The sequence below is a fragment of the Maniola hyperantus genome, chromosome 2 (genome assembly GCF_902806685.2).
Source record: "Maniola hyperantus chromosome 2, iAphHyp1.2, whole genome shotgun sequence".
Taxonomy (NCBI): domain Eukaryota; kingdom Metazoa; phylum Arthropoda; class Insecta; order Lepidoptera; family Nymphalidae; genus Maniola; species Maniola hyperantus.
The window spans coordinates 1,626,184-1,652,340 of record NC_048537.1 but is presented as its reverse complement, the minus strand read 5'-3'; the positions used below and the strand labels follow the sequence as shown (position 1 = coordinate 1,652,340).

Sequence of the window (26,157 nt, the reverse complement as noted above, 5' to 3'; positions counted from 1 at the left end):
TGTGTGCGCGCGCGTGGTCTATGCTTATATTATGTGAGTATTAAACAAAATAGTCAAATAGAATATGAAATGATCGGAATCACCAATGTTTATAGTGGTCATACAATTTACAAAAAAAAATAAAAACCGACTTCGTTACACAAACACTAAAAATTGAAAAATAATTTAATTTATTACCGAATATATTATGTATACAAGAGTTAATATATTTCCATAATAATACTTTTTGGTGCCGGTGCCAATTAGCTTTAGCTGCGCGAATCGTCTAGACTTCATATTTTTATGGGACTCCACAATGGCACCTCATTGGCACCGACCCCAAAAAATATTATTATGGAACTATATTAACTCTTGTATACATAATATATTCGGTAATAAATTAAATTATTTTTCAATTTTTAGTGTTTGTGTAACGAAGTCGGTTTTTATTTTTTTTGTAAAATTTTTTTATTTCACAATTTTTAGTGGCCCCATGGAATTATGCTATGACTGGTTAAAAGTCTACTGTTTACTAAGCTATTACACTGATCGCGAGCAATTTACTCTTATCCGTTGAGGAGTTCCAGTATCTATCTTCGAAGATGTTCATCAGATCTTCACCAAATTGAAATGGGACCAACTTTGAAGTATACCCTTTCAAACAAAAAAATAATTTTCAAAATCGGTCTAGGCGTTTTCGAGTTATCGGGGAACATACATAAAAAAAAAAAAAAAAAAAAAAAAAAAAAAAAAAAAAAAAAAAAAAAAAAAAAAAAAAAAGATTCCGACGAATTGAGAACCTCCTCCTTTTTTTGAAGTCGGTTAATGAGGAAGTGAGTAATATACTAAAGATAGACGGACGGCCAGGGGGCAATGATCCAGCAAACGTGTCACCTGCGACTAGGGTCACCATGTTGTGTTCGAATTTTCCGGGATTTCTGTGACCGTTTATTCTGTTACTTTTTAACTAATTACAATTATTTTATAATTTTTATAGTGTTTCACCTACACTTGAAGGAAATTTCTAAATAATTTTAAATACACATGAAAAATTGCGAACCGGCAGGAATCGAACCCGCGTCTCCTGGGATCGCGCCCGACGCTCTAACCACTAAGCTACAGCCCGCTTACTGCCAGTGACCCTTCCCTTGGGCGCGATCCCAGGAGACGCGGGTTCGATTCCAGCCGGTTCGCAATTTTTGATGTGTATTTAAAATTAATTACAATTAGCCCTAGACTCGACTTAATCGGTTTCTACTCGTCATCTTAATATATAAAAGGAAAAGGTGACTGACTGACTGATCTATCAACGCACAGCTCAAACTACTGGACGGATCGGGATGAAATTTGGCATGCAGATAACTATTATGACGTAGGCATCCGCTAAGAAAGGATTTTTGAAAATTATACCCCTAAGGGGGTGAAATATGGGTTTGAAATTTGTGTGGTCCACGCGGATGAAGTTTTGAATTTGCCAAACACGTAGTTTGTTTGACAAACGCATCAAACACGACCGCAGACGATCAAATAAAGAATTTGACAAACACGTAATATTTGACAAACATGTTTGACCGTTTACGGGGCACTTGACGCGTGGAGCCACGAGCCACGAAACCGCTTTGGTAACTTTTTCCGCAAATGCTTTCATGTGTCTTGGGCATACGAATCCAGATATTTGGTTGAAAATGGTTTTGGGTATTCGTACAATCAAATTATAAAGCACTACCTGATACCCGCAACTTCGTACGCGTGGATGTAGGCTTTTGAAATCCCGTGGGAACTCTTTGACTTTCCGGGATAAAAGCAGCGTATGTCACTTTCCATATCTTTAACATTACATTTTACTTACTTAATATTATTGTGATTGCATCGATTTCATCTTCAGTTTTGTTTTGTACCTTGTTATTATCTAGCTTAGTTCAGTATTATAAGAGGAATGTGCAACATCCACATAAACTTTAGCGAGTTTCTGGATGTCAAGCGGAAAAATGTACAATTATTATTTGGTTGAAATAAAGAAAAAAAAACAAACCAATAAACCAACAAACAGACACACTTTCGCATTTATAATAAGACTAGCTTATGCTCGCGACTTCGTCCGCGTGGACTACAAAATTTCAAAACCCTATTTCACCCCCTTAGGAGTTGAATTTTAAAAAATCCTTTCTTTGCGGATGCCTACGTCATAATAGCTATCTGCATGCCAAATTTCAGCCCGATCCGTCCAGTAGTTTGAGCTGTGCGTTGATAGATCATTCAGTCAGTCAGTCAGTCACCTTTTCCTTTTTATATATAGATTTATATATTTTTAGAATGTCCCAAAAATGTTATTTAATAACTGGTGATTCTATCTGGACAACATGCGCTAATCAAACATGAATGTGTACTGTTTTATTATTAAACTGTGGCCGTGTCCAAAACATGGCCGTAAACGGCAGCAGGATAGGCCTTGTATATTGGCCAGTAGACATAACATGGCATACTTTTATAGTTCACTACCGACGGCTCGCCACGGGTTTACAATTTTCGTAGGGATATCAAATTTTTGTTAGTACATATTATGTCCAATATTTTAAAAGTTATCGGCCGAAATAGAAAAACCGGTTCACTAAATCGGCCATAAATCGTAAACGGTAAGTTTTACAAAAAAGTTTACAGGAAACAAAAGATGCGAAATTTTATTTTCTACAATAATGGTCTGCATAACTTTTGCCCTAAAGCGGATAGTTTCCGAGATATCGACCAAAAACTTTTCTTCAAGATTGCGATTGAAGCTCCACCTGGATCTGTCAGCATTTTGTGAATTTATGGTCAGTAAGTGACCCTTAACCTAAAAAAAATTAAAATTGGATCGGAAATTCAGTGCGAGGTTAAATGCTCTATTTACTGTCCTATAAAGGCCGATGTACATTATTTTCTGCCGCGTACTGTAGGTGGGTATGACATAAATACAGTGCACGGAAAAGCAATAGAAACAGTACGAACTACGAAGACTGCAATGTAGGGCAAAGAACCGTTGCCAAATATAAAGTTACGCAACCGATAGAGTAACAATAATGCGGTAGGGAATGGTTTAATGCACGCAATCATCGTAGGTCATCATCATGATCAACCCATCGCCGCCGGCTCATTACAGAACAGTCTCCTCTCAGAGTGAGAAGGGTTTTAGCAGAGAGGATAATATGTTTGTCCCAGAGATGCAAACCATCTAAATATATAAAAGAAAAAGGTTCAAACTACTGGACGGATCGGGCTGAAATTTGGCATGCAGATAGATATTATGACGTAGGCATCCGCTAAGAAGGGATTTTTGCAAATTCAACCCCTAAGGGGGTGAATTAGGGGTTTTTAAATTTGTGTAGTCCACGCGGACGAAATCGCGAGCATAAGCTAGTTTTTAATAATTATAGTTTGTAACGATGGGGCTCGCATTATAGGTGGAATTAGGTTTTTGTAAAAATCCCGTGGGAACTCTTTGATTTTCCGGGATAAAAAGTAGCTTAGCCCTACCGCGGTTGTTTGACAGCTATAATGTCACGATCGCAATCATCTCTGATTGGTTAATGCTCGCTCACTATTGGCCACAATGCATTGTTGCAACAAGAATCGCTCAAATTCAGCCAATCAGAACAATTGAGATTGTAATAATGATTGATGCCGGTTTTAGACAATCGCCCTACAGGTCTTTATCTATACTCATGCATAAAACCACGTCAATCCGTTGCACCGCTGCGACGTGTTTAAAGGACAAACCAACAAACAAACACACTTTCGCATTTATAATAAGGGTATGATGTTAGTTATACTGCCAAACACACATTAGCGGCCTTCAGAGCGGCACAATGTCAAGATTGCATTATATACATAACGACCGGCCGTGACCCGCAGGACGCGGCGGCCGGGCGGACGTCAAATGATGCAAAAACAATACGAGGAAGTCAACCTGTCTCGTGGCGGTTTTAGGGTTCCCTATCTTCAGAGAAAAAGTAACCCTTATAGGATCACTGCGTTGGACGTTTGTCTGTCTGTGTCTGACCAGACTCATCAAGGGAATCCACAGCTATAGACATGATGTCAAATACCTTATTACCATACACCACATGATATCAAATACCATATTACGGTCTGCTGGTAATACTAACCTGTCACAGGATTGCTTCCAACAACCTTGTCAACCCTCACGGTTATCTAACCAAGGAGTTATTATAAAAACCGGCCAAGTGCGAGTCAGGCTCGCGCAATGAGGGTTCCGTACTACAGTCGTATTTTTTCGACATTTTGCAGGATAATTCATTATAATAACTATGATACATAAAAATAAATAAAAATCTGTTTTAGAATGCACAGGTAAGACCTTTCATATGATACCCCACTTGATATAGTTATCTTACTTAGAAAATTGAAAATACTAATTATTAGTTTATGACCACAATTTAATTTTTTTTGTGTGATGCAACCCTAAATTCACGGTTTTCAGATTTTTCCCCAAATATCAGCTATAAGATCTACCTACCTGCCAAATTTCATGATTCTAGGTCAACGGGAAGTACCCTGTAGGTTTCTTGACAGACAGACAGACAGACAACAAAGTATTCCTATAAGGGTTCCGTTTTTCCTTTTGAACCCTAAAAATGTTCAGAAAAACATAATATTATATTCTCTACCTCATACTGGTATGAGGTATAGGCTGCATCCTTGACAGCACAGCACACAGTTCACGGCAGTTAGGGAACTTCTAACAAAACATCGAGGCTTCGACGTCACTGGCAGGTATCAAATGTTAGTACAGTACGCGGCCGAAAGTAGAAGATTTCAGATTTGTAGAGCATTGTCTCACAAACAAAACTTCATATATATATGAGTGACAGAGACAACGCTCTACAAAGCCGAATTGTCATTCTAAAGGCCGATGTACATTACTTTCTGTCGCGTACTGTACATTATTTTGACGCTGGTAGCCCTATTTTTCTATGATTTCACGTCATCATAACCTAATATTTTATCTAATTACTATACAAATCGCGCCCGCGTGGAATGGTGCCAAGAATACTGGCTGCATTTCCGCCCTGGACAGCCAGGCTGATCCGTTGCGCAAGAAATGAGCCAGCCCTTCTGTCACCAGCTGCACGATTGCGGGAGAATGACAGCTACAATGTCACGATCGCAATCGTCTCTGATTGGTTAACGCTCGCTCACTATTGGCTACAATGCATTGTTGCAACAAGAATCAAGAACAATTGAGATTGTAATAATGATTGATGCAGGTTTTAGTCGCCCTACAGATGATATTTGACATATCGTCGTCGATTCAGGATCAAACCGAGAGTTCCCTTACCCTATAGTTCACAATAAAAAAAAGCTGTGATAGCCTAGTGGTAAGGACGTCCGCCTTCTAATCGGAGGTCGGGGGTTCGATCCCGGGCATGCACCACTAACTTTCGGAGTTATGTGCGTTTTAATTAATTGAATATCACTTGCTTAGTTCTATAAGTTCTTAAGTATGGGTTGCCTGGAAGAGATCACTTTAGTGATAAGGTCGCCCTTTGTTTTTTAAGTGTATCCTGTATTCTTACTCTCTGTAAATCTATTAACAATAAAGTTATTTTAAATTAAATTAAAAATTGCTTAAACGGTGAAGGAAAACATCGTGAGGAAACCTGCATGCCTGAGAGTTCTCTATAATGTTCTCAAAGGTATGTGAAGTCTACCAATCCGCACATGGCCAGCGTGGTAGACTATGGCCAAAACCCTTGTCACTCTGAGAGGAGACCCGTGTTCTGTAGTGAGCCGGCGATGGGTTGATCATGATGATAGTTCACAATGCTAGTCCAATATGATTGCATGTGGACATTTCAATTATCATTAAAACACCATTATATATGGCGTGTTGTCGAGGCTCGGGGGTTGGAAACTTGAATATTCCATGGGGCGGTCAGCATTGTCTGCTATAACTGTTATAGCCTGTATATAGGCTGTATAAGTGTGGGCTGGCTCGTAGCGCGGGCAGTGCACGGCCGGCCGCGTACCATAACGCAGCCTGGCACGGAGGTTACTAACATTCAATAAATACTTATATACCAATATTTAGTGTAGCAAGTATAAAGGCCGTGGGTGGTTGAGGAAATAGCAAATTAGTACAAGTTTATCATATAAAAATATAATTTCTGTATTTTTATTGATAGGTCGCGCCAAACTTATAGTTCGCTCTGAGTTGAGTTTTCGCGCAGGTTCATTGAAACTATGTAATGTGGCTAATTCTGTTGTACAATAGAATAAAATAGAATATATTTTAAGTAAACTCAAGTAAACTTTTACAAGTGCTTTTGAATCGTCAACTAGTTTAATTTACCACTGGTTTTTATTTTTTATTTTTTTATTTATTCAGATACAAGTTAGCCCTTGACTGCAATCTCACCTGGTGGTAAGTGATGATGCAGTCTAAGATGATAGCGGGCTAACCTGGAAGGGGTATGGCAGTTTTTATTAAACCCATAGCCCTTTGGTTTCTACACGGCATCGTACCGGAACGCTAAATCGCTTGGCGGCACGGCTTTGCCGGTAGGGTGGTAACTAGCCACGGCCCAAGCCTCCCACCAGACCAGACCAGAAATTTAGAAATTATAAAATTCCAAACCCCTGCCAGGAATCGAACCCGGGACCTCCCACTATTAAGACCACAGCGCTCACCACTGCGCCAGGGAGGTCGTCAAAAACGGTCGGTTCCAGAGAAGAACCAGCAAGAAACTCGGCGGTTGCTCTTTTCAAGTGATCAATTTAGAATATTATTATACCATACTGTACAAGCAATTGCAGCCCCGTACATTGCTGGAGCGAGTCAAATCCAAGCTTCTACTACCAACACACAGTTTCTAATACCAAATTGACAGGTCTAAATCTAGTGCTATCCTTTTCCGATGAGAGCATTGTGAAAGGGATAGCTATATAATTAAACCTGTCAGTTTAGTTTAGTTTAGTTTACCCTCACTATTAACTCTTGCAGAAAAGCTTGGTTGCTAGTTTGATGTTTCAATGAAATATTTCGTTTTATAGATTTTTGTTAATTATCGATTTCTGCTATTGCAAAGGCATTAGTCACGTGCTCAGAGCGAATTAGATATATGACACTACTTTTAGAATGTAGATTAAAAAAATAAAGTTTTGGTTTTGGTAGAAGATTTTGTGATATGAAATTCAATTTCTTGTGGCTATACAACTTTGAATTATGGCGCATAGCCGAGCCAATTTATGCTTGTTACACTATAAAACAGATTAAAAATAAAACAAGACTGACTAGTCCGGTGAACCTGACCTTTCAACCTTTCTAACCATAGATTCAAAATTTCAAAATGCCCGGCTTATACCAGAGATATGCAGCTACGGCGCGTGACCGTAGGCCGTAAGTCTCAAGTGAATTGGTTATTGGATATTGGATTGTATTTTGATGATGTTGAAGTTCGATTTCAATTTAATGCTTTGCCTTGAGTGTGGTTCTAGTGTGAATTGGATTGGTTTGTACGTGTGTTGCATGTTAATGGCTAAGGCTGAATGGATTTCTTATCTGAAAAGCTTTTTCTTCAAGTGATAATGGTTTCATTTCAATTAAGCTAACTAATGGATTTAAACGTCTGTTCGGTTATTTTGGGAAAGGTTATAGTACTTATTTGTGTATGTTGTGAATCGTGACATGGACCCAACCTCTTATATCCCTCATTTCTGAGGGATATGACCTCTTCCAATAACGTAGAGTATTTTGATAACAGGTAATGCTGTGGATCGCCAGATTCTTTCGAATAAAACTACTAAGAATGCGATTTCGAAAAATTCACAATCAAATTCAAATAAGCATCTTTAAGGCAGCTCAGTTCGGTGCTTTCTTCATACAAACGTAGGAGGGAAAATACAACAATATTCGATATTGTACGCACAAAACTAAGAATTATATCGATTTATCTCGTCATTATCTAGGTTCAATGATATCTAAAACATTGAAAAAAATATTGATTTAAAAGTTACGAGCCTCAAAAGATTCCTATTTTAACACTAAATCTATGACAACTTTGGGCGTAAATAAATAAGATTAGGGATATGAAAATTCTAAAACAATTTATCATTACACGTAGTTTATTTATTCATTAGTTGAAATAACTTTACTTTGCAAACCTAAATTCAGTAGTTTTTTCTCAAAAATACTTTTCCCAAACTACTGTTCAACCCTTTTCAAGCGCTAGATTTCGGCTAAAATCATCATGCTTCTCACCCCAAAACATTAGACACCGCGCGGGTGGCGGAGGGAAGGGCCAGCCCAGCGGCGCGCGGCTGCGCGTGTAATATTGTGGTTTCTATGACGACAACAGCTGTTGTTATGTTTTCAAAAACAAAAGTCGTAATGATTTTATAAAATTAATTTTTATTCGTTTATTAATTCAGTGGCTATGCAAATGTGTAGAAGATTGAGCAGAGCAGAGTCAATAAGTCCTTCAAATACTTATTGCATTTTGTACATTGACCTCTGGAATTTGAAATTTGGACACCAATTTTATTCATTGGTTTATTGACCTGACTTTGTTGTTGAGGTCCTAGTAGGGATATCTACTCGTGTGGTCCTAGTACAATAGGTAAGTGACTTTGTTTAGTTATTTATTTTATCTAATTTTAAAAAACCGGCAAGGAGTTGCTCGCGCACCAAGGGTTCCGTACTCAGGTATTTTTTTGACATTTTGCTCCATAAATCAAAAACTACTATGCATAAAAATATATAAAAATGTGTTTTAGAATACACAAGTAAAGCCCTTTCATATAATACCCCACTTGGTATACTTATTATACATTGAAAATTGAAAATACTAATTATTTTTTCATTAACACACTTTAATTTTTTTTTGTAAGTTGTAATCACAAATCTATGGTTTTCGGATTTATTCCTTTACTTGTGCTCTAAGACCTACGTACCTACTAAATTTCATGATTCTGGGTCAACGGGAAGTATCCTATAGGTTTGTGTGACAGATACGACACAGACGGAGAGACGGAAAGACAGACAGACAACGAAGTGATCCTAAGGGTCCCTTTTTTCCTTATAAAGTACGGAACCCTAAAAAGGTACCTGTATATGTATAATAATATAGGTAGGTAGGTACCTACCTGGTGGTATTTCTTTATATTTTTAGGGTTCCGTACCTCAGAAGGAAAAACGGAACCCTCTGTCTGTCTGTCTGTCGGTCCGTCTGTCCGTCCGTCCGTCTGTCCGTCCGTCCGTCCGTCCGTCCGTCCGTCCGTCCGTCCGTCCGTCAGTCCGTCCGTCCGTCCGTCCATGCGTCTGTCGGTCCGTCCATCGGTCCGTCTGCCCGTCCGTCTGTCCGTCTGTTCGTCTGTCCGTCTGTCTGTCTGTCCGTCTATCTGTCTGTCTGTCTGTCTGTCCGTCTTACAAATAAAGTACGCAACGCTTCGTACAAATAGTACTTTTTTATTTATTTACTAGCTGACGCCCGCGACTTCGTCCGCGTGGATGTAGGTTTTCAAAAGCCCGTGGGAACTCTTTTATTTTCTGGGATAAAAGAAGGCAGGTCATGCCTGTCGTAGAGGTGATGGCCGTTGGAGCCGGAAAGTTCTTGAGTGGAGACCGCGTAGGTATAAGTAAGCGTAGTGTGGGACGCCCTCCAGCACGATGGACCGACGATATACAGAGGCTGGCGGGAAGTGGCTAGGTGAGGAAGGCTGAGGACCGGGTGTGGTGGCGCTCTTTAGGGAAACCCTATGTCCAACAGTGGACGACCGCAGGCTGATGATGATGGAAAAAATCACGTTGATCCGTTGCACCCCTCACACGTCCCTATCCGCCTTCTCCACTCCTGTCACGCTGTCGAATAAGTTTGGAATAGAATAGGATTTCGATGGAGTGCGTGAATTTTTGTGAACGGAGTTCAACCATGTAGTCGTGGTTTGGTACAATAGTAAATGGTACAATATTAATTCACCAACAACAGTTCCTAAAACCCATAGAATAGGAGTGCAGTACCCTGCAGCATCAGTATTGAAGAGTTGGAACTTAAAGTTCAATAATGGTATATATGTTTGGCATCTACAATATTATCTCACAATCAACAGTGGCTTAGGAGTGCAATACCCTGCATCATCAGGGTTGAAGAGTTGGGATATCGAGTTGAATTATGAAGTCGTTGCTTGGTACCTAAACCAGAGATAGTTTATTCTAAGCGTACCTTTAATATCAATTCAACATCAACTATTCCTAAAACAGCTGATTGAAATCCAAAAGTACAAAAGCTACCCGTCATTATTATGATGATGGTTGAGAAGTTGGAACTTGAAGTTTTAACATGTATGGTTTCTAACAAAAAAGAATGAATGAAATCGGACTACGCGTTAATGAATTACAGCTCAGTATACATTTTAACTTTCAACCCCTCTCCTAAGGGAACCATGCTGAATTTCGGGATAAAAAGTATCCTATATTCTTCCTCATAGTATGACGTCAAATCGTACCAATTTTCATTGGAATCCATTCAGTAGTTTCAGCGTGATGCGCGGCCGTGATACAGACAGACAGACAGACAGACAAAAATGAAAAAAATTCCAGTTTTGGGTTCAGTATCGATTATAGAGTGCCCTCGAAAAAAAAATTTCAAAATATCTTCAATGTACAGAATTTCACCTGTTACAGTTTTATTATAAGTAATAAAATAATAATAATAATATTGATTCAGATACAAGTTAGCCCTTGACTGCAATCTCACCTGGTGGTAGGTGACGATACAGTCTTGCTTACGACTATTTCGGATCGGAAATTCTTGGATTCAGGTTAAATGCAGTGCAAAAAGAGAGATCATTAGGATTCCGTACCTCAAAAGGAAAAAGGAACCCTTATAGGATCAGTTTGTTGTCTGTCTGTCTGTCCGTCTTACAAACAAAGTACGCAACGCTTCGTATAAATAGTACTTTTTTATTTATTTATTCAGATACAAGTTAGCCCTTGACTGCAATCTCACCTGTTGACAGACATAGAAACGGCGAGACTAGTATATTTTAGTTACTTTCACAGCATTATGTCATATGGCATATTATTAGAAAAGAAAAAGAAAGAAAAGGAAAAACGTTTATTTTTTAAAGCTGTACCACACATTACCAGTTACCAACTGGTTAGGTTATCCCAGCGCCTCTTATACTTGAGTAATAAAGTCAAAAAACCTCAAGTAGAAGAAGCGCCGGAATAAAATATGTCATGTGTGGTGTTAAAAAGGTCTATCAACACTATATTTTACAAATCCAACAACTGACAATCGAAAAGAGTAATTTATTACCTATTTTGAACAAATCATTTGACTTTGACTTTTGATCCCGGAAAATCAAAGTTCCCACGGGATTTTTAAAAAACCTAAATCCACGCGGACGAAGTTGCGGGCATCATCTAGTGCATACTAAATAGTTTTTGATTTATCATGCAAAATGTCAAAAAATACTATTTACCTATTTATTTATTTTTATTTTTCACTAGCTGCCCCGGCGAGCTTCGTACCGCCTAACAGTCGATTCTTTTTCAGGAATTTTTTAAAAATTTTCTCTCCGTAAGAACCATATTCGTACTTCAAGGAATATTATAAAAAAAGAATTAGCGAAATCGGTTCAGCTGTTCTCGAGATTTGCGATCAGCAACACATTTAGCGATTCTTTTTTATATGTACCGAAATTCTAGTTACATAGTAGTAATAAATTAAGTTACATTGTAAATGCTTATCTCTAAACAGAGATTTAGAGATAAACATTTTACTATTGTAGTACGGAAACCTCGGGGCGCGAGTCTGACTCGTACTTGGCCGGTCGGTCTGTCGGTCGGTCGGTCGATTTATTTTAGAATGCATCGTATCGACAGCTGGTGGTAGTAGTTTACATATATCCTACTAATATTATAAACTAGGTGAAGCTATGATAGCCTAGTGGTTAGGACGTCCGCCTTCTAAACGGAGGTCGGGGGGTTCGATCCCGGGCACGCACCTCTAACTTTTCGGAGTTATACGCGTTTTAATTCATTAAATATCACTTGCTTTAACGGTAAAGGAAAACATCGTGAGGAAACCTGCATGCCGAGTTCTCCATAATGTTCTCAAAGGTGTGTGAATTCTACCAATCCGCACATGGCCAGCGTGGTAGACTATGGCCAAAACCCTTCTCACTCTGAGAGGAGACCCCTGCTCTGTAGTGAGCCGGCGATGGGTTGATCATGATGATGATGAGGTGATGCCCGCGACTTCGTACGCGTGGAATTAGATTTTTAAAAATCCCGTGGAAACTCTTTGATTTTCCGGGATAAAAAGTAGCCTATGTCACTCTCCAGGTCAACCATACCCATGCAAAAAATCACTTCGATCCGTTGCTCTGTTGCGACGTGATTGAAGGACAAACCAACGAACCAACAAACAAACACACTTTCACATTTATAATAGGTGTAGTGATGTGTGTGTGTGGATGTTTGGATGTTTGTTACGCAATCACACAAAAACGGCTGAACGGTTTTGGATGAAATTGGGAATGGAGATAGATAAAAGTGTTAATTAGAATAGAATAGAATAGAATAGAATAGAATGTTTTTTTATTCATGTAAACTTTTTAAAAGTGCTTATGAATAGTCAGGTTTAATTTACCACTGGTTCGGAATGCCGTTCCTACCGAGAAGAACCAGCAAGAAACTCGGCGGTTGCTCTTTTTAATTTTTCAATTTACAATGTTATTATACCGTACTATACAAGCCATTGCAGCCCCGTGCATTGCTGGAGCGAGTCAAATCCAAGCTTTTTTATCGTTTACATAGTCTGCGACTGTATAATATGCTTTTTTTAGGAGCATACTTTTAACACATTTTTTAAACTTGTGTAAAGGCAAGTCTAAAATTGCTTGTGGAATTTTATTATAAAATATTACACTCATTCCCACAAATGACTTTCGCACCTTCCAGAGGCAGAGCGCAGGAGTAGCTAGCTTATTTTTGTTTCTAGTTTGCCTATCATGGAGATCACTGATTTTTTTGTAACTGTGAATGTTTTGTCGTACAAAAATTATATTATTGTAAATATATTGGGAAGCTACTGTAAGAATACCTATTTCCTTAAATATCTCTCGTAGGGAATCGCGCGGTTTTAAATTGTAAATTGCACGTATTGGTATATAATTAAATTTAGGGTATACCCTAAATTAACACATAGGCTACTTTTTATCCCGGAAAATCAAAGAGTTCCCACGGGATTTTTAAAAACCTAATTCCACGCGGACGAAGTTGCGGGCATCAACTAGTAATAAAATATAATTTGGACTTATCCGAATTCCGAAAGTCAGGGTTGTCAAATCACACTTATATTATAAAGGCGAAATTTTGTATCTGCGTGTGTGTGTATAGGTTTGTTACCCTTTCACGCAAAAAGTACAAGACGGATTTGGCTGAAATTTGAAATAGTGATCGCTTTTGAAAGAGTTCTCGTGGGATTAAAAAACCACTATATCCTCGCGGACGAAGTCGCGTGTATCATCTAGTTACAAATATAAGTATGTAGGTCATATTGTGTGCTTAGACAATTTAATTATATACTTGAGTTTTCATGTAACAGAAACAAAAATGGATTGGCGGAAGAGGAAAAAGAAACGGTTTAGACTCGCAAAAGCAAATCGCTTGCAAAGAGGAGATCTATTAAAATTCATCAGAATCTTTCCAAACCATAATATTATCTTGTGATGATAATGCCATTACTTTTTCGGGGTTATTCCCGTGAGTCAAACCCGACGTGAGTAACAATGTGACTCGACGGGAATTTTATTTGACTGAATATGTACTTTTCCGGGATGCTGAATTTGATAATGACATTTATTTTCAAATCCAAAATAGCAGACATGCACTTTTCACAAAAAATAGAAATGGGTGTCGTTTTCAGGTTTTCCAGGATGCTGGTTTTGATAATGACATTAATTTTTTAATCTAAGATGGCGGGCTAGCACTTTTTATAAAAAATAGACGCGAGTGTCGTTTTCAAGGTTCTCCAGGATGGTGAATTTGATGATGACATTTATTTATTTTTAATAAATACTTATATATTATACTTCTATTTTAGTGGATCACAGGATTTTCTTTGACAAGGAAACGACAAAGCAAAAAATCGAATTGAATTAGATTATGATGCTATCACACCGTACCATTTAGAGCCAGCTTCTGAAAATTTGACACTGTGTTTGTAAGTTGATATTATTTAGATACTAGCTAATGCCCGCGACTTCGTCCGCGTGGATTTCACATTTTTCAAAATCCCGCGGGAACTCTTTGATTTTCCGGGATAAAAAGTAGCCTATGTGTTAATCCAGTTAAGAATTCTAAATTTCATTCAAATCCGTTCAGCCTTTTTTGCGTGATTGAGTAACAAACATCCAAACATCTACACTTTCACATTTATAATTCCACTAGCTGCCCTGGCGAACTTCGTTCCGCCTACGGCCTAACAGTCGATTCAAATTTTTTAAATTTTTCTCTCGGTAAGAACCATCCTCGTACTTCAAGGAATACCTAATTTAAAAAAAGAATTAGCGAAATCGGTTCAGCTGTTCTCGAGATTTGCGATGACATTTAGTGATTCATTTTTATATTATAGACTAGCTTATGCTCGCGACTTCGTCCGCGTGGGCTACACAAAATTTCGAACCCCTATTTCACCCCCTCCAGAGTTGAATTTTCAAAAATCCCTTCTTAGTGGATGCCTGCGTCATAATAGCTATCTGCATGCCAAATTTCAGCACGATCCGTCCAGTATTTTGAGCTGTGCGTTGATAGATCAGTCAGTCAGTCAGTCAGTCAGTCAGTCAGTCAGTCAGTCAGTCAGTCAGTCAGTCACCTTTTTCTTTTATATATTTAGATTAGGATTAGGATAATATAATTATTATGTTACTAGCTGCCCCGACGAACTTCGCACCGCCTACAGTCGATTCTTTTTCAGGACTTTTTAAAAAAAATTCTCTCCATAAGAACCATCCCCGTACTTCAAGGAATATTATCAAAAATAATTAGCGAAATCGGTGCAGCTGTTCTCGAGATTTGCGATCAGCAACACATTCAGCGATTCATTTTTATATAATATAGAGATTTACTATTTGTTGTCAGATTTGTCAATGCTGAATTATGTTGTATTTTAGTGACTCAAGACATTCCTTTTAGAAGAAAACAAGGAAAATAAAATGAATGTGCCCAATATACGTACCACTGAAATCCAACATGATGCTGCAACATTCAATTCTGTACTAAATATTGAAAGGTCTACCATACCATACTTGTAAGTTGTTATGCTATGTTTTTTGCATACATTCTATATAGATAATACTCACAATATAATTATGTTGATTGTATGTTTATTAATTCCAGAAATGAAATGGAGAGCTTCAATAGTTCTGCGTCGAATGATACATCTAATGTGACTGTTGAAACAGAAAATGATACATATTGTGTTTATGTGTGTAGTGGGCTTTTAGAGGAAAATTGAATTGTACCTACTTCCTACTTATAAAAATAAAATTTTCATTTTTGAGATCAAAGTGGAATTTATTTTGACTTTTGTATACACAAGTAGATAGTATATATAGTTTTTAGTCGCTACTAATAGATAAGTGTAGGCAACAAAAGTTATTTTCACAGACAAACGAATGTGTAATCATGTGTTCCTAATAGGTAATCCGCCAGCACAGAGAATTCAACTCCTAGAGTACGCATATACAAGGTTTTACATGAAAACAAAATCGTAAAATGTTGGCGGGGGACAGGGGAGAATGCTTTGTTGTGATTGGTGGACTGACTAATCAAAACAATGTGCGGAATGAGGGTACCGAACGGGCGTGGGCGATGATTCATTTAAAATTCCGTGGGATCACCACGATTTAGCAATGCAATTCCTTAGGTACAGCATCAGGGTCGAGAAGTGGGTCTTCGAGTTCAATGATAAAGTCTTTACTTGGTAGATATAGGTACCTACCTCCAATATCAATTTATAACCGACAGTTTCAAAATCCCATAAGTTTTGGTGGTCATGTCCCCTGCAGCATCAGGATTGAGGAGTTGAAATCCTGTGTGTCCTATATAAAATGACATTTTATATAGGACAATGTCGCAAAGTTTCTTTATCAATTAAAAAAAATACCCAAATCGGTTCAGAAATCTCGGAGATTTCTGTGTACATAGGTAGAAAAACACAACTCCTTTTTTAAAACTCGGTTAAAAAAGTATCCTTTGTTAATCCTCTACTTGTCTGTAAAAGTCCCGTCAAAATAGGTTCTGCCGTTCCGAAGATTAGCCCGTTCAAACAGACAGACAGACAGACAGTTTTTAAAAACGTTTGATTCAGCTGTTATGGTACAGTTCAAATAACAATATTATGAGCTTGCGGTAGTTATTTCGAAATTACAGACAGACACTTCATAGAAGTATGGATTTCTATAATATATACGAGTTGTTTATACACGCTGAGGCAGTAGTTACCTAATAGGTATGTATGTAAGTGAGATTTTATAGTATTCATCAAAAGATAAGTAGGTAATCATTATCATTCAAAAAAAAATTAAAAAATATTTATTTCAGTAGGTAAAACAATTTCACATAGTGCGTAGTAATTGGGACCATCCCAGTAACTGTTTTAGTATTGCTACGAGTACTCGTGGCAGGCGACCCCGCTCTTCCATAAAATCTTATACAATAATAATTGAAATAAGTAGTTCCTTCATAAATCATATATTTACAAAAATTCATCGGTGACATCTGTCCAACTATCTGTGTGCCATCATCAATATATCCGGACGCTAGTGTGAGCGCATGCACTCGCTACACTGCTCATCACTGAGTCTATCTCTTTCTATCACAATGTTAGGTGAAATAGCATACAGGTTACCCACGTGGGCCGAGCAGTTCGGACGTGCATCCAGCGTCACCTTAACCGCGAAAGAAGACATTTTCAGAAAATCTGCATGCCTGAGAATATTTCATAATATTCACCGTGTATATACCGTACTGTCAGTGTATTTAAATGGTTTATGGTATTTCGTGTATGGAAATTGTTTGTGACTAATAAAAAAAATCCCATCCCAAAGATGTGTGAAATCTGCCAATCCTCACTTTTTACGAGACATTTCACCGCGATTAATAGCCTCATCTGGTGACAGAAGGGCTGGCTCATTTTTTGCGCAACGGATCAGCCTGGCTGTCCAGCGCGGAAATGCAGCCAGTATTCTTGGCACCATTCCACGCGGTCATGATTTATATAGTAATTAGATAAGGCTAGCTTTAAGTTTTATTGTAATATTCAAAAAGTTAGATACAAAAAAAAAATCCTCACTTGGCTATTCCTATTGGCGTGGTATGGTAGTCCTAAAAACGTCTCATTCTGAGAGAGACTCGTGCTCAGTTGTGACTTGTGGGCCAACGAAGGGTGGAGAGATAATGATGATAATGATCGTCAAATCTCAGCGAATACTTGAGCTAGATACGGACGGCTTGGCGCCATTACCACGGACAAGAGAATCGCGGCGATAGTGATTTTGATGACTTCCCTGGCGCAGTGTTTTTTTTTTTTTTTTTGATATTTCAAAGCTATCTGCAATCAGTCATTGGATGGACTTTTATCAGATTTTTATGAGTGCATTCAAGGCGCAGTGGTAAGCGCTGTGGTCTTATTAGTGGGAGGTCCCGGGTTCGATTCCTGGCAGGGATTTGGAATTTTATAATTTCTAAATTTCTGGTCTGGTCTGGTGGGAGGCTTCGGCCGTGGCTAGTTACCACCCTTCCGGCAAAGCCGTGCCGCCAAGCGATTTAGCGTTCCGGTACGATGCCGTGTAGAAGCCAAAGGGGCATGGGTTTATTAAAAACTGCCATAGGTACCCCTTCTAGGTTAGCCCGCTTCCATCTTAGACTGCATCGTCACTTAACACCAGGTGAGATTGCAGTCAAGGGCTAACTTGTATCTGATTTTAAAAAAAAAAGTCTCGCCTTGCCACCAAATTCGATACAACTCTTACGGCGGTTACGCACTCATCCGATCCGAGTCCGTGAAAATACGTTCCTTGTATGGTAGCTTATGACATATGTCGTAGATATTTTTTATACCTGTATTTTCACGGATTCGGATCGGATGAGTGCATGATCGCTGTTATGGGCCAATCTCCACAGATACGATACGTGATACGATGAGTTTGCAACACTATTGAGGTTGTCCGACAATAGTAAGTCGGATTCGTTTCGATTATCGTCGGATGATCGTCCGTAGAGATGGCGCCTTCACGTATACTCTTCGAGGCACAAGCCCGGAAACTAGATAGGTAATACTTTAATTTTGCCGTTACCTAGCCCAGTTCCATCTGACATCCACATCCCACATGCAATCAAAAGATACGCAAAACAGTATTTTTTTGTAGGGTTCCGTACCTCAAAAGGAAAAACGGAACCCTTATAGGAGTTGTCTGTCTGTCAAGAAACCTACAGGGTACTTCCCGTTGACCTAGAATCATAAAATTTGGCAGGTAGGTAAGTTTTATAGCAGACATTAGGGGAATCTGAAACCGTGAATTTGTGGTTATATCACACAAAAAAAATTAAATTGTGGTCATGTACCATACTAGAAATTATTATTTTCAATTTTCGAAGTAAGATAACTATATCAAGTGGGGTATCATATTATGTAAAGTCTTCATCTGTGTATTCTAAAACAGATTTTTATTTATTTTTATGCATCATTTTTTTTCGAATTATCGTGCAAAATGGCGAATAAATACGACTGTAGTACGGAAGCCTCGTTGCGCGAGCCTGACTCGCACTTGGCCGGTTTTTATTAATCTCTCGCGGAATAAGTAGGTACATTGATCTGTGTGATTCAAGACACTTGCGGATTGTGGTGATGCGTAGGCGCATGCTAATGACCTGACAGTTTCCCACGACACGATATGTGTTGACATAACGACGGTAGGTGAATTTTCCCTGAGGCTTTTTCCGGTGTGTGTACTAGAGACAGGCAGAACGGAAATTAGCAGCAGTTCGTTCAGACTTTATCTTTTTTTTTTAAAGAATAATAATTTATTTATTCAGGTACAATTTTTTTTAATCCTAAGAAAATTCTCTGTGAAAAATTGATACTATTATAAATAAACTTATCTAATGAATATAATAAAATCATGGGCTTGAAACCATAGAGGAGATTTTTTTGAATGCCAATCTCAAAAGTAAGGGACCAACAATGATGACGAATATTCCACTTTCCCCTCCAATTAAGCGTTAAGCTTGTGCTAGGAGTAGGTACGACAACAGTTCAACGGGTGGGGTTTGAACCAGCGGTCTTTCAGAATTTAGTCCACTTCTCTAACCGTTGAGCTATTAAGACTCTAAAACTTTTATTCATATATACAAGTTAGCCCTTGACTGCAATCTTACCTGGTGGTAAGTGACGATGCAGTCTAAGATGGAAGCGGGCTTACCTGGAAGGAGTATGGAGTTTTTAATAAACCCATGCCTCTTTGGTTTCTATACGGCACGTACCTGGAAGTGTCCAAGTGAACGTGAAGTATTATCGCTAGTAAAGCCTGCCCGTTTCCTTTAGCGTTACCCAAGCAGGCGGGAACGCCCGCGTCGGCCTATTTATGCAATGCTGAGGTAATTTATTAACCTCACAGACCTATCAACTTTGCTATGAATTTTTTATTATCACGTAACTTTGCGATGGAAAATCCATATCGCAGTTATTTTGCTGGCAAAAATAAAATAGGGTAAATTGGCTAAGAAATACTTTACAAGAAATATGGTTTCATATTTGATACAGTAGAAAATGACCTGATCTAAATTTTTTGATTCATGTTTGGTAACTTGTGGGGGTTTACGTTAAGGGATAATAGTCTTACTAATAAAAATTCAGACTTTACTATGAAAAAGTTACCTTAATACTCGAGTTATTTTTCTGGCAAAAATGGGACTAAGCTGCTTACAATATAATCTTTGAATAATCTTTGCTTTCAGTTGCCCCAAAGATAGGGTCTAGTTGTATATAAATATACCATATCTGAGCAAAATAAAGAAATGATTATGATTATGATTATTGTTAAATATTGTAACTTTTTATGATTTGAATAGAGCAAGTGCTGAGTTTCTTGCCAGCTCGCTAGAGTCTGCATTCCGAAACCGTGGTAGAGCCGCAGACGTAGCATAAGAGACTCTAGTTGTTCTACATTTGATTCCATGGTTGGCACAATAGAAAATGTTCAGATATAAATTGTTTGGTTCAAGTGTGATAAATTCGGATAGAGTTTAGGCGCTTACTGAAGTAGGGCTTTACTTTGTACAATATTTACCATAACTGAAGATCTAAAGTCAAGCTGTTGTGAAACTAAATATATAAAATGAAAGGTGACCGACTGATCTATCAACGCACAGCTCAAACTACTGGACGGTTCGGGCTTAAATTTGGCATGCAGGTAGCTAATATGACGTAGGCATCGGCTAAGAAAGGATTTTTGAAAATTCAACTCCTAAGGGGGTGAAATAGAGGTTTGAAAATTGTGTAGTCCACGTGGACGAAGTCGCGAGCATAAGCTAGTGGATCGATATAATTAACTACATTTTAAAATCATTTGTAAAAATCAATACATTATTATTTATTAACCATCATGGAAGATCAATGTATCAGTAAAGTTAACTACATTTGAAGCTATTTGTTAAAATCGATACCCAGAAAAGCGATGGCAATTGGGTAAAATAACAATGTTAAAGGACAAAGCAGGACCAAAACACCAAAAGTCAAGGTTATTGTACTATTATCGGTAGGGGGAACAGCCCGATATGGCATTTCCGAACTACGAACTATAAATGTTGATTGTTGGTGTACAGTTTGCGGCAGAAAGTGATGAACATCGGCCTTTAGAATGACATTTCAGGTTTGTAGAGCATTGTCTCTATCACTCATACCCACATGACGTTTTGTCGGTCTCAACGACCGAGACAGTGCTCTATAAAATATGCTATCTCCTTCTAAAGATCGATGTTCATCAGTTTTGGCCGCGTATTGTACTAAATTAGTCCGATTTGATGTTCGTAGCGTACAATAGATGTTGTAGCTATTCTGTTGCAGACATTAGATACAATAATATTATGTTTGTAGAAATCAAGTCAAGTTATAGTCTACAGTATAGTCAAGTTATACAGCGGGGGCTGTGCGGGTGTGCGGGGCGTTCCCTCCCCGATTGCAATCTCGACCTGTCGCGTAGTAAACCTACGTTTGTATGGTGAGAGTGATGGAGAGTGCCGCGTGAGAACATCCATCAATCATCAAAGCTGGCTATCGACCGGCGCCTATGACGTCACTCGTCAGTCGCTACATTTTTCATGCGTTTCCACAAAAGGCGGCCTAATGTCGCTGCCTCGGTACACGGCCGCCCATTATTCCTCCAATTTTAGCGGCCGTTCATCAAGATCTTTACACAATTGATACAAATTGTTCGATTCCATCGGTGACATCAGTTGTGTGTTGCTTTTGTGCATTGTTTTTTTTTTAAATTGTTTTTGAACGTTGGTATATTGGTCTAGCTCACGAAGTCAATTTATTTTTATTGTACATGCATAATACATGACACGCAAAATGTTTCAGTATTCTAAAACTCGAATAAACCCTTTCTTAGTTGAAACGGATTTGTAAAAAAGGAGGTTCTCAATTTGGCGCGTATTTTTAAACAGCTCGATTACTTATGTTACCGTCTTTAAGACTCCGACTGGTTTTTAGTTAGTTTTTGTCTTATATTTCAAAAGGGCTTGTAATTTGCATGATTTATAGTAATTACATGTCGAACAATTAGTGGATTCAGATACTTTTGTCCATTCTTCCTCAAGCTCTTGTAAGCCGAATTTGGCTACAACAATTCGGCAATACCATTTTAGTTCCTTACAGTTATTTCAAAAGCAAAAACTAGTTTTTATACCTTGTTTTCCCAAGGGCACATACATTATAGTAGTACAGTTCGTTTTTGGGCATTGTTCCACATATATACTCGTATATATGCAGTTTGTCGCACGACCGTGGTCCGTGCGTCACGGTTCATTGCCTTGAGTACGGAAAGAGATCCTAATAAGGCCGCCCGGCGCAGGATTGCCTTGCGCCGACGCAACGCGCCTTACAGCCATTCCGAACTATTCGTCAGTTAAAGCACATTGTCAATTGATAAAAATCTAGACCAAATAAAGACTGAGACTATTAAGTTTTCTTATTTGAGAATGACAATGAGCTATCGCTTTTGCCAAAGAGGTTGGCCAACTATTTGAACAAACAAGAGACTGATTTTGCCAAATGTGTTGCTCGTGGTTGCGTTGCCGGCGACGCGTGGCCGATTCCGCAGAGTGCACTGCCGCTTTGGAAGCGTTCGAGAAATATGTCCCGCCTCACGAAGCGCCGATGGAAGAGGAACAAATGCCGAAGCCACGTAAGACGTTATCGGGTCCTATCGCACATTATTTAGCGCTTTTTTGCACAGTTTCTTCTCATCAAATTATTTTGCATGCCCTTAAGTTTCTCTGTTTTGGTTGGGCCTTAGTCTGATCCGTGGTGTCAACTTTTGAACAAACATAAAGACTGAGAAAGATTTTGCCTAGATGTGTTCCTTTTCTTTGCGTGAAGTCCATTGCCGCTATAGATGCGTTTAAGAAATATGTCCTGTCTGACGAAACGCCAGTAGATGTGGAGCAAAATTCGAAGTCATGTAAGACGCTACCCTTAGGGCGATTTCGTAAAACTTGCATCAATCATTATTACAATCTCAATTGTTCTGATTGGCTGAATTTGTGCTATTCTTGTTGCAACAACGCATAGTAGCCAATAGTGAGCGAGCGTCAACCAAAGAGAGGTGATTGCGATCGTGACATTGTAGTTATCATTCTACCGCAATCGCGCAGCGGGTCTTTTTGCACGGTTCTTTAGATTTTTTTGCACAGTTATTTTGCTGATCGAATTATTTTGCATATTACTAAGTCTAAGCTACCCGGCTATTTAGTCATAATCTTAGACCTGATTCCCTAAGCTGATATTATCTTAGGTTAGTCACGTTATCGTTTTGTCGTTGTGATTTAAAAATTGTAAACAGAAGATAGATTAAAAATATTGGTTTTTATTGATGTTGTAAAATATCACAGTTCAAATGTTTTTCAGGCTTCAGCATTTTCACATTTTAAATTAAGTACCTTATACTAACGAAAATATTTTGAGGGATAACAGCCTTTCTTGGGTCTGCTAGGTTATTCGGTGATTCTCTAACTCAGTGTTAGACACTGAGTAGTGTCTAACACTGAGTTAGAGAATCACCCCGCAGGTCTAACCCTGAAATGTAACTCTTGTAACCGCATAAGCCTGCTACCGCAGCGCAGTATTTGCCAAATGTTTCCCATTTCGTGGCGCGGTAAAATAAGCTTGTTGATCTTAATAAGTACATTACTACCACTTTTATAATATACACCGATGTACCTGCGCTGAAATCGTATTTTTGAATGGTGCGAAAATATCTCGGCCCTTCAAAGCGTGCGTCTGTTCACTATTGGTCATTTGCATTCGCCCTATGTTTTGTACGCGGCAACTATTAGAACCAGTCTCTGTTGTTCTTGTGTTTAAAATCTTAACGTCAAGCAATAAGGTCTGTATTTCCTTTACCTACATTCGGTTTTAGTCAACGTTAGGTTACACTTTTGCCGATGCGACTTATAATATTGGAAGAACTGTGGCCGATTCTCTTGTACATAATCTCTAAACTAAATTAACAGGTCCAAATCTAGTGCTATCCTTTTCCGCAAGCAATATTATGCAAGGGATAGCAATAGATTTAGCCGTGTCATTATAGTTTAGTTTAGAGATTGTGTACAACGGAATTAGCCTCATTGTAGTTCTTATCCACAAATATAGTTCTTATCAGTGAAAAATAAAGGTGGTGTTGACATTGCAGCGCCGACGCGCGTCACCCGCAACAACCAGGCGCGGGCATCCAACGTGGGCACGGCGTACACCAACGGGCACGGCGGCGACACGACGGGGCGGCGCGGCGTCGAGAACGTGCCGCCCGCGCCGCAGCCGCAGCCGCAGCCCGCGCCCAACTCGCGCATGACGCAACAGGTGACGCTCACACTTGCAGCTCTCCCCATACAATTGTAGTTTGGTTCCCATTTTAAAATTGACCAATCAATGGCCCCGATTCTCTAGTCTCTCTCTAAACTAAATTTGGAGTGTCTGCATCCTTTTCTTTTTACTAATGCTAAAAAAGGAACGGAACATGACTTTCACATTTAAAGACTCTAAATTTTAGTGCACAATACAAATTTAAACAGTACGTTCGCGAGTGCGTGCTAAAATCACGGGTTTTACCATCTAAAATATAAATTTAGAAATGTCAAACTGCTTCTGTCCTTTTTCATATTACAATGGTGGGAAGGGGGTGCGAATACTCTAAAATTAGGTTGTGCTTAGAATCGGTGCCAATCTCAATGAAATTTAGTAAAAAAATTGCCACGTTGGTACCAGGGTTATTGCGGATGCCAATATTTTAACATATAATATTGGTAAGTTGAGTCTTGCCTCTAGGGCTGCCTCTGGTGAGGTGCTCATAGCTCCAGTGATAAGCAGGCAGGCAGTTCTCTGGATGCTGCAAAGTTTATTATGGGTTGTAACCTGCGTCGTTTTGCTACACCAAACCACGGGAGCGTACGATATCATCGGCCTCACGATGGCAGTATAGAGCCAGAAGGTCACTTTTGGTTTAAGTCCCCATCTTGTTTCCGGAAAACCTATTCCTAAAGCCGATTTGGCCTTTTTGAGTACACTATCGACATGCGAATTCCAGGTCAATTTCTGGTCTAGAATAATGCCCAGATGCGGATGCAAATGTCTGAATTAATGCGGATGTGGATGTGAATATCCGTAACACATCCTCATACGTCGGAGAGCTCGCAAGTCTTTGGTCCTGCACCTTTGATATCTCTCCGTTTGTGTCGAACACCTGTGTTTATGCACACACTAATATTGTGCTCTTGCATATTTAAGAGAACATTGCCGATACCAACCTACATCAACAAAACAAGCTTACGACTTTTGTTAATTTAGGAAACGGCGTTGGACGACAATATGTAGAAGTTCTTTTTGTTTTCTGATGGAAGTGCAGTAAAAAATAAATTTTCAAAATTCGATCTAAGTTTACATCTCCTAAACCCTCCTGTTTAATTCCTCTTAGCAAACTCCCACATCTGGCGGCGGCCGGTCCCGCTCGGGGAGCACCCCTAGCGCTGCCTCCGTCACACAAGGGGCGCAGCAACAATACGGACAGAGGCGAATGCAAAACATCAAAGAGGTTCCTTTCCTTTTATCCTTTCCTGGTACCCTTCCCTACTAACCTAATAAACTCTGCCACACGTTATACATACCATCAATAGCATGTGCCTTTATCGCACATCATTATAGCTGGCATACATCTCCAGCATTTATCGCTTCAGCATATAATTCAGAAACATTCTGAAAATAAAAGCATCATGCTTGAAATGTGTGCTACAAGTTTCTAGCTCAGCATAATCCTGTATGTCTTGTCCATCCTTTCTTAATCTTGATTTTATCAGTACACCATTCATGAGAAAAATCTTCAGGCGGTTTCCTAAATTTTCGGTGTGTTGCACCTTATTGGTATGACTCATTACCGAAAGCCTATAACATCTAGAAAATTTTTTGGTCATAATTTATGCTTGCATTTTTATTACAATTAATTTATCTTAAGGTTATTTTTTTTGTTCAGTTCAACCAGCCAGTAGCGTCAGCGAGGCCGGCGGCCGTAGCGAGTGCAGTGTCGGTACCGCACGCGTTGGCCTCTGGTGCCGTGCGGAGATCCAATGTCGTGAAGGAGGTTGAGCGACTAAAGGAGAACCGGGAGAAGCGGAGACAGAGACAAGCCGAGCTGAAGGAGGAAAAGGTACGCTGTTATGTTATAAAATAAAATATAGTGTCAGTTCAAGGTTTTGATGAGAGTACGGTAAGGAGATCTAACGTATTAAAGGATATGGAACGACTGAAGAAGAACCACGAGAAAGAGTTCGTGGAGACAGAGGCAAGTTTCGGCTTTGAGTTCGCTCAAAGAGATAAAGACTATGCTACTGTTGCTTCATAT

General features: G+C 39.0%; 1 protein-coding gene and 1 long non-coding RNA gene across 3 annotated transcripts in view; both read left to right on the top strand.

Annotated features, from left to right (window-relative positions):
* Klp10A (kinesin-like protein 10A) overlaps positions 1-26,157 on the top strand; it is a 101,755-nt gene that overhangs the window by 49,905 nt on the left and 25,693 nt on the right. The window contains exons 5-7 of the mRNA XM_069505759.1: positions 23,959-24,125; positions 25,237-25,353; positions 25,789-25,962. Of these exons, the coding sequence (XP_069361860.1) occupies positions 23,959-24,125; positions 25,237-25,353; positions 25,789-25,962 (458 nt within the window). The remainder of the gene's footprint in view (positions 1-23,958; positions 24,126-25,236; positions 25,354-25,788; positions 25,963-26,157) is intronic.
* LOC138403836 (uncharacterized) lies at positions 8,366-16,044 on the top strand. 2 transcript variants are annotated; one of them, XR_011237994.1, is made up of 3 exons: positions 8,366-8,594; positions 14,088-15,293; positions 15,383-16,044. It is a non-coding gene; the product is annotated as an uncharacterized lncRNA (long non-coding RNA). The 2 variants fall into 2 exon arrangements; XR_011237995.1 differs by lacking the exon at positions 8,366-8,594 and having other exon boundaries at positions 13,952-14,207; positions 15,157-15,293.